The sequence below is a fragment of the Entamoeba nuttalli genome (assembly GCF_000257125.1).
Source record: "Entamoeba nuttalli P19 unplaced genomic scaffold asmbl_3250, whole genome shotgun sequence".
NCBI lineage: Eukaryota > Evosea > Mastigamoebida > Endamoebidae > Entamoeba > Entamoeba nuttalli.
The window spans coordinates 1-9391 of NW_008575938.1; the positions used below are offsets into that span (position 1 = coordinate 1).

A 9391-nucleotide genomic window follows, 5' to 3' on the forward strand; every position below is an offset into this window, starting at 1 on the left:
GTTAAAAGTTATTAAAAGTTATTAAACCTTTATTTATTATTAATTCTTTAATATTCTTGATAATTATTTGATGGTTTTCTGGTTGTGTTAATTTTATTTTTTATTAAAGGGGTGAGACAATAGAAATTTATTAAGACAGTCTATTATAGTAGCTATCAATTTACTTTTTTAATTACTTCATTTCTCTTCTTTTCTGTTAAGATTATTCCAGAACAGTTTGGTGATGAAATTTTCAACAATACCTTATACTTATTATAACCAAACAAAACATTAACATTCATACAAAAATTAACTAAAAATAATCTTTTTATTTTATCAAAAAGAAAAGGTTAAAATGAGATGAAAAGACATGATTATTTGAGTGAAGTTATATACAAAGAAAATTCATTAACTCAAAATGGAACGAAAGCCACTAGTTGTTTATTATTCAAACTGTGATTCTGTTATAGGAGAAATAGCTCATAAACTTGCTCTTGACGTCAAAGGGGATATTTATGAAGTAAAGACAACTCAGAGAATTAAAAAATTACAACTAAAACAAGATGGTAGAAAAACATTTAGTAAATTACCTGTTGTTTTTGACTTAATTGACTTCTCACCATATAATGAAATTTTTATTGGTGGTGAATGGGTTGGGAAACATTTAGTTGGTCCAATGAGACAATGGATCAACCAAAACAAAACCTTCATCCTTCGAGATGATATTCAACTTATTTTCTTTGGATTTGACAAGAAAGGAAGTAATATTAATAAAACATTCCAAGAGATGGTAGAATTACTTGGAGAGCCTTACAGAAGACTTATCATAACTCCAGAGGATTATCCATATCATAACCTATCAAGAAAGATTGGATATCATCAAAATGCATCTGAAGAAGATGAAAAGTATCTTGATAATCAAATGACCAATTCTGATACTTCTCTTCTTGGAAAAGTTCCAATTAATAAGACAGGAAAGATGAGAACAACTCCAATGAGTGATCACGAACAGCATGTTCGTATGGAATAAATCCATTTATTTACTATTTAAAAATTCTTGTTTTGTTTTCTTGTTTTGGATTATGAAAATGATAAACCATCAATCAAAAAATCAATTTGTTCATGCTGATTGGAATTCACCTAAACACTTAGTGAAGAAATATTCTCTGTGTCTAAATCTTAATACACAATTAATGAAATCACACCTATGTCTAGAGTGTGAATGTTTAACTGATGTAAACAGACAAATCATTACTGAATCATTTTCTTGTTCTTCAGAACTTTCATCGTCTGATAATGAGCCACTATCATCATCATCCTCACTCTCAACATTTTCAATGACAGGTGGGATAGTTGCTACTGGTTGTTGAATAATTGGCTCTGTAATAGTTATAGGCATTATTGGTTTTTCTTCTTGTTGGACAAAAGAGCCATGGTATGGGTCATTTGTTGTTCTATCACCTGAAAGAAGTGGGAAACTATGTTGAGGATGTGTAATAGAAAATTGTTGATTTTGTAAACTCTGAACGTGTTGTGTGTATAAGTCGTTAGACCCATATTGGTCTAATGGTTGTTGGTATTGAGCTTCTTCTGTTTCATCATCGCTCTGATTTTCAAGTTCTTCACATTGACTTTTCCATAGCTATATTATCTTTAAATATACTTCTTCCCTTTGTATTAGAAAACAAACTCTTTTAAATGTATCAATTTGTTCAACATCAAAACCATGTGCTTTTAATCGTTCTTCCATTCTATTCATTACTTTCTCAATTACTGTATCATAAAATTCATGTGCAGGACTAATAGACATTGGTATTGAACGCTGTTGATAACTCATTTGTTTATGGCTAAACATGAGTAAATTTTGTTTTTCCTTTTTTTGAGATTTAGGGTTTTTATAGCCATTCTATTTTTATACTCGTCAAGTTTTGGTTTTTAGTGAATCTTTTTAAAGTTTTTATTGCTTTCTATTCTTAAAAAAGTAAAAATTTTCTTATTAACAATAAGCTAAAGAATGCACAGTATACATACACTTATTTTGTTTACAAGAAAAATGCCAAGTCCAACAAAATTAACATTCAAAAACATAATGTATATTTAAATCTTATTAAAATAAAATCTAATTATAATATATTTATAGAAATATATTTTTATATTCATATTAATCAATCTACCTAATCAGTGTTAAACAACCAAACTTTCAGAAATGATGCTGTGGCACATGCAACTACATTACGTTTAGTTGTCCATTCCATTTGTGTTAATATTTTTTACATTATTTTTTGTTCAGTATTGTTAGAAATTAAAGAATAAGTTTTTTACAGTTATAACTTCTACATTATTCGATTCAGTAATTGTTGTCAGTCATTACTTGATATAAAGAATCAAAAAAAGTTAGTTCTGAAAATTATTCAGTTAAAACAAAATAGATATATAAATGTTTGTATTGAAGAAGAAGAAATTTTAAGTATTAGAACTGAAGTTAGTGTTTTTTTTGCTTATCTTAATCCATTAATTTTAATGAACATAATAACTTATATTGCTCTAGACTAAAACATTAAGAGTAGTTGAATAAGCTTTCTTTTTTATAATAGATTAATTGTTTAATATTTGTTATTTGATTATTTAGACATAAAAAAGTTATTTATAGAATAGTTTTGAAACGTGTTAATATGTTAGATGAAATTGAATGTTCTTTGTTACGTTTCTCTAATATATGAACGAATTACAGAGAAGTATAGAAAGTACAATTAATACTTGTAAACATACTTTTTTTTGATAAATCCATAATAGTAAACTGAAGTTGAATTAAAAACAAAAACCTTAAAATTTTAAATTCTTTATGGTTTATTAAATTTAATTTATGTTATGTTATATTTATAAAACGAATAGTATTATTCTTTATCTATAAACTGTAAAATTAGAAGTATTACTATTTTTATTATTCTTTGTTAAATGTCATAAATATATGTCATTATTAATATATTGACAATATACTTTTGTTCATCATCACAATTATTCTTCTATAATATTTGTGTTAAAAACTATAATGCTTTCCATGGTTTAAAAGAATAAATATACGACACAATGCCTTCTGCTAATCAACAATAAGTATAACTGAAAGGGAGTAATTAAATAAGAAAAAAAAAATAGAAAGATAGTATTTATTTAATTTATTAACTATCAAGTGAGTCAAACAAATAACAAAGTAATAAAATGAAAGGTCAAAGATTTAATTAAAAGAACAGGAAAAGACTGTTTCATCTCATAAAAAAAGGAAAATAACGATTTGTTTTTATGCGTGGCAATGAATAAATATGTATTATTTTTAGTAAACCAAAGAAGAAACAATCAATTTTTTTTTAAGAACCGAAATTAACTATTAAAGAATAGTTTTTGCGTAATAATAATTATTTTAAGATATACCCTATTTGAAATTCAAAGTTGTAGAAAAAACTTTTCATAGTAATGTGAAAGAAAAAGATTGGCTTGTCTCTTCGAAAAAATATAACATCACCAGAACTAAAAATCTAAATAATTTCAACTCCCTTATGAGGATAAATACCTTTTTAGTTTTTGTTTTAGTTAGTCTAACTCTTGGAAAGAAGGCTTGGATTGTTACTGACACTCACTTTGATGATTTGTATGCTGAAGGTAGTGCTGCCAAATGTTATACTGTTGATTGTTGCCATTCAGACTCAGTTCCAAGAAAGCACACTGAAGACAACACTGCTGGAAGGTGTGGTAATTTTAATTGTTATCCTCCTTTAGACACAGTCACTTCATCACTAGACTATATTCGAGAACATAAATCTGAAAGTAACACTGTATTTTGGTTAATGGATGTTGTTCCGGGAGATGTTTTAAACCAATCAAATGCTATTAATCAAAATAGAATAAAGATGATGGCTGACCAGTTCAAGAAAAAACTTCCTGGATTTAATGTTTATCCAGTACCAGGAAATCATGATTACTTCCTTTCCAGTGAATGGGAATATCCACCTAGATGCCAGTGGATGTTAGAATTTATGAATGAACAATTTAAAAATTGGTTATCTCCTCAAGCACAAGAAACCTTTAAAAAAGGAGGATATTATTCTGAGTTGATTGATTCAGGAATTCGTTTAATTGCTTTAAATCTTGTTTATGTTGATAAATTTAGTATTCATTCAAAGAAATATAATGAACAAGACCCAGGAGATATGGTTGCATGGTTTAATCAAACACTAAAACAATCAAAGGCTAATGGTGAAAAAGTTATTATTATTTCACATGAAGGAATTGGATTAAAGTCAAGTGGTCAATTTGATTTAGAACCAGCATTTAATAATGACTTTACTTCATTAATGAAAGATTATAGTGATATTGTTATTACTCATTTTGCTGGTCATTCTCATTACCAATCATTCAGAATTCTTCCTAATATTGAGAATCCATTTTATCATGTCATTCTTAATCCTGCTGTTACAACTTGGAGTAAAATTAATCCAAAATTTAGATTAGTTGAATTTGATCAGAAATCAGTTAAAGATTATACTACATTTGTTTTAGATATCAATGAATGTAATGCTGGTTCTTCAGGATATCCATGGAAGAAAGAACATAGTTTTAAAGAAACTTATGGAATAAATGATATGAGTACTGAAGGATTAAAAGAACTTTATAATAAATTACAGAATGACGATGCTTTATGGCGAACATTTATGCAGTATTTTAAAGACTCAAGTTATAATACTTGTGATGGTAAATGTAAAAAAGGTCTTTTATGTGCTTTATCTCATTTGACAGAAGCAGAATATAAAGAATGCACTAAATAATTCAATTAAATTTTTAATTTTCTAATCAGTCCATTCATATTGGCTTTCAATAAAGTCATCTTTAGTAAAAAAATACATACATAACGCAATTATCATTTCAAAAACACAGAGAAAACTACACCGTATTGCATTGTGTTTAAAAAATGAGTTTAATGGATGAACTAATCTTTCAAAACATGTTGTGCTTGTCTTTGGAATAGCACCACAATTATCAACATTTGATGCTAACCATCCACAACAATGATGTTTAAATTCAACTTGAACTAAATTATTTGGTGATATTAATCCATGACTAGTTATATATCGTTGAGAATTAATTGATAATAATGCTACCATTAAGTAAAGAATAATTGGAATAAAACTACATTTAATTCCTAACATTTTATTATCTAATGACGTTGCAATTAATCTAATACTAGCAAATATTAAACCAGTTATTGTTGCAACAACAATAAATGCACATTCATTAAAATAAAAGTCATGATAATATAAGTCTTGTAAAATTGGTAATAAAATAGCATATACTAAATAAAATAAACTCAATATTATTGAAATAATTTCTCCAATAAATAATATTTTATCTCTTTGATTTCCTTGTTTATATCTATCAATAACTGTTTCAATGAATTGAATAACAATAGACTCATTCTGAAATACGTTCATTTTATATTTATAAGTTCATTTTATTTAAGTTTTATTTAATCCCACAAATTTAAATAACACAAAACTATCAACCCTAAACTTTTTTTATTGAGATAAGAAAAGGTAATTTTTGGACTTTCTCTCCTGACATTTTGACAATAGTCTTTTCTATTCAAAATATTTTTGTTGATCTAAGTCTTCATTGTCATATTTCAATGTTTAGTGAAAATTCATCATTACCTCAATCACCAGGATGTGCTTCTAAAATTACTAGACTCAGTGCTCTTAGTTGTTTTGCTTTTTCTGGTATTATTTTCTGTATCTTAAGTATAGTACTAGCATTATTTCCATTAAATCCTATCATTCAAAAATGGTACTTACCTATTCCTCAAGCAATTAATTCTATAGTAACAGATGCACATGTAATTTACCCAACAATAAAAGATATTCAAATGTTATCAAAAACAGTTATTCGTGGTGATGTTTTCTTCCAATTTGGTTTTGAAGAATTTAACAAGACCCTTGCATTTGGAAATGTTATTATTGATAATCAAATTGATCCTATATTAAATCTTACAAACTCAACTATTTCTGGTATGACTGATTTTATTAATGGAATTGCTGATTTCTTACATAAATTTCATATAAATTTTAATTTGACATTTGTACAGAATTTAAATACTATGAATAATATTTTACAAGAAGTTCCTTCTCAATTATCTCAAATGCAAATTCAAATGGGAAAAGCTTCTATTGCAGGTGCTGCTTTGGGACAAGCAGTAGATATTATTGGAATGAGATTTGATAAATTTCATTTAGTTTGTGAAAATTTAACTTTAGTTGTAGATGATGTTTTCACAAATGTGGATATTATAATGAATCAATTAGATCAATTAGATCATTCTATTCCTACAATAATCATAATAACAAAATTAGTTGGTTGTTTTTTATTTGCATGGTTATCATTTATATCAATTATTTTATTCATATTTATTCTCTAATTGATAATATTCTTTTATTCTTATTAAGTTTGTTTTATGTATTAAAGGTAAATAAATTCAATTAAAATAACAATTCATATCATTTATGAATTGTTGAGTTGCAAAAGAAAATGTTGGTAAATCTATTGCATTAGCAAATAATTGGGTTGTGTCATTTTTTTGTTCTTCAGTTAGTTGTGGATGTTGCTGGAAGAATGAATGAAGAACAATATTAAATGATTGTAATAATGAAGGAGCATCAGCATCAAGAATATTATATAATAAATCAATAGTTTCTTCTTGTGAATGTTCATTTTTAATTAAAACATTTAACAATTGAATACAAAAAGTAACAGTATTAGCTTTAAATGTAGGATGAATGAATAATTTCTTATTCATATTTAATTCAAGAACATTATCAATTATTAATTTCACCAATTCAATATCTGGTAATGAAAATCCTTGTAATATCATTTGATTTATCATTCCAAAGAATTGATAATTCTTTGATAATTCTTCAAAATAAACATCACAAATACGGAAAAATAGTAAATATCCTTCTCTAAAAATTGAGTTACCAATTGTTTTAATATTCATATTATTTATTATATCAATTGTTATTAATGAATAAGATTTCATAAGAATAGAAACATATAATGTATTTGATTTATTCTTATTTCTATATCTCCATTCTTTAACAAAGAAACATAATATTTTAATAAATAAACTTAATGATGAATTGCTATGTCTTTCATTTTCCTCAATTATCATTGAAATTTTACCATTAAAAATTTTAAATAATATTTCTATAAAATTACCTACACTTTGTTCATCCATAGCACTATGTAATTGAGTTAGTATATTATAATATAATGTTAATGTATAATGTAATAATTCAATATTCATTACTGGAAGTGTTTTTGGTAAAATGTCATTCATTAAAGGATTTAATGGTAATAAAATCATTTGTTTATTCAAATTATTGAGATCCTCTTTATTTTTAACAATCATTTGAATTGTTTTACAAAGGTCTCGATAATTATTAAATGTATTTGTTTGGAAACATTGCACTATTGGTTGAATAATATTTTCTTCAATAAGAAGTTTATACCCAGTTGCATTTTGTTCATAATTAGCTTGTTTAAAAATACTATCAGGCATAGGTAATACTATAATATCACTCATTCCAGATATAACATATTTTCTTAACACCATTGGGAATTTATTAATAAATGACGTACCATTCCTTAATATTTCTTGAACAATTGGAATTTGGTATATCTCAGGTCTACATGCAAGTATTAATTCAAATAATAAATCTATTACTTTACTTGATACTTCAATATTACTACATGCTGTTGCAATTTGAATAAATTGAATAATTAATTGGTTAATATATTGATTAGTTATTTGTGACTCATATTCATGTAAGCATGAGAAAAGAGTTCTTATTGCTGAATTTAATTTAATTGCAACAGTACCTGCATCATTATTAGTTATTTGAGGAAGGATATTTAATATTTTAAACAATGGAGAATACATACTTTGAAGTTGTTCTAGATTCTCTATTTTATAAATTAGATTTGAATGTATTTCTAAAAATAAGTTACATGTAGTTGCAATATCACATACATCACCTTCTGTATATAATTGTGGTTGTTTACTCATTATTATTTCAAATGAATGATTCATTGCTTCTAATATCAATGGTAAAACATATTGTCCTTGAAAATCAATTAAACTCATTAAAACTTGATATGCACTAAATATAAACACTTCAAATTCACTTTGTTCATCTCCTACTTTAGAAGTATCTAATAATTCAATTTGACTATATGTAGAACAAAATAATAGTGGCAATATTGTTTTACAACACTCTTGTGCTATTGGACCAAATTCATCTGCAACACATAAAGAATCTGCAATAGATGAATCAAAAAGTGCTCCCCATGCTTCGAACCACATAGAAACGGTAGTAAAATCATTTGTATGTGAAACAATGAAACTATTTAATGTTCTCGGTATTTCTAATAAAGAATCATCAAATGGGATTCTTGGAACACATACAGAAAATGTTTTCATTAGAAGATATAAAGCTGGTTGTGCTGGAACATCAGGTTGTTTTAAAAGATTTAATATTAGTGCCATAACTGAAATATGAAATTGTGGATTTGATGGTATTTTATTTGTTTGGAGATATTCTGTAAGACAGTCTAATGATGGTTTTACCATTGATGGTGTCACAATTGTTTTCTCCAAAACCACAAAGAAATTAGATGCTATTAAAATATCTGTAGACACCCATCCAACATATTTACTCAATGAAACTAATGCATCGACTCTATTTTGAATAACTAAATTCACTAAAACCTTTACTACATCATTAGCCTCTTGTTCAAATGTAGTTTTAATCCATTGAATACGTTTACTAGGAACATGGTATTTTTTTGCAACAGTTCTATACTCTTCAGCAATAAATGAATACAATAAAATAGCTATTCCAATTGTTGCTTCATTATGAATGAAATTAGCAATATCTGAACATATAGTTTTTCCATTAAATGTCCATCTACTAACAGCACATAATAATACTGCAATTTTATTTGATGCCTCCCTACTTCCTATTGAATAATAATATTCTAATGTCTCTAATAATTTATTTTGCATTTGTTCTAATGGTAGTTGTTGTGGTTTCATACAAACCCAATGATCAATTACAGTCAAACTAAACCAAGAAAATACTTTATCTTCATTTTTAATATTATTCATTGCCCAATTTAATCCATCAGTAGAGCTAATGAAGTTATTGATGGTTTGTAGATTATTTTGAATGTTTCTTCCTTTAAAAAAATCTCTTATTATTTCCTCCATATTTTTTTATTTGAAAAATAAGTTCTTTTTTAAGGGTTTAAAAAACTAAAACAAAAAAGTTTATTTTTGTTAAATAAAACATAAAAAAATTAAATTAATTAC

The 9391-nt window shown here is 26.0% G+C and overlaps 6 protein-coding genes across 6 annotated transcripts; 3 read left to right on the top strand and 3 right to left on the bottom strand.

Annotated features, from left to right (window-relative positions):
* Positions 1-397: 397 nt before the first annotated feature.
* ENU1_060510 (hypothetical protein) lies at positions 398-1009 on the top strand (the record flags this gene model as incomplete). Its single annotated transcript, XM_008858137.1, has 1 exon — positions 398-1009. The coding sequence occupies one exon, from the start codon at positions 398-400 to the stop codon at positions 1007-1009; it is 612 nt and encodes a 203-aa protein (XP_008856359.1).
* A 90-nt stretch (positions 1010-1099) lies between these two features.
* On the bottom strand, positions 1100-1816 carry ENU1_060520 (hypothetical protein; the record flags this gene model as incomplete). The annotated part of the gene is made up of 2 exons (XM_008858138.1): positions 1100-1621; positions 1670-1816. The coding sequence occupies 2 exons, from the start codon at positions 1814-1816 to the stop codon at positions 1100-1102; spliced, it is 669 nt and encodes a 222-aa protein (XP_008856360.1).
* Positions 1817-3530: 1714 nt separating this feature from the next.
* On the top strand, positions 3531-4796 carry ENU1_060530 (acid sphingomyelinase family phosphodiesterase, putative; the record flags this gene model as incomplete). The annotated part of the gene is made up of 1 exon (XM_008858139.1): positions 3531-4796. One exon carries the CDS (start codon positions 3531-3533, stop codon positions 4794-4796), a length of 1266 nt encoding a protein of 421 aa, XP_008856361.1.
* A 21-nt stretch (positions 4797-4817) lies between these two features.
* Positions 4818-5459, bottom strand: ENU1_060540 (hypothetical protein; the record flags this gene model as incomplete). The annotated part of the gene is made up of 1 exon (XM_008858140.1): positions 4818-5459. The coding sequence occupies one exon, from the start codon at positions 5457-5459 to the stop codon at positions 4818-4820; it is 642 nt and encodes a 213-aa protein (XP_008856362.1).
* Positions 5460-5653: 194 nt separating this feature from the next.
* Positions 5654-6439, top strand: ENU1_060550 (hypothetical protein; the record flags this gene model as incomplete). The annotated part of the gene is made up of 1 exon (XM_008858141.1): positions 5654-6439. The coding sequence occupies one exon, from the start codon at positions 5654-5656 to the stop codon at positions 6437-6439; it is 786 nt and encodes a 261-aa protein (XP_008856363.1).
* Positions 6440-6496: 57 nt separating this feature from the next.
* Positions 6497-9289, bottom strand: ENU1_060560 (hypothetical protein; the record flags this gene model as incomplete). The annotated part of the gene is made up of 1 exon (XM_008858142.1): positions 6497-9289. One exon carries the CDS (start codon positions 9287-9289, stop codon positions 6497-6499), a length of 2793 nt encoding a protein of 930 aa, XP_008856364.1.
* Between the last annotated feature and the right edge of the window lie 102 nt (positions 9290-9391).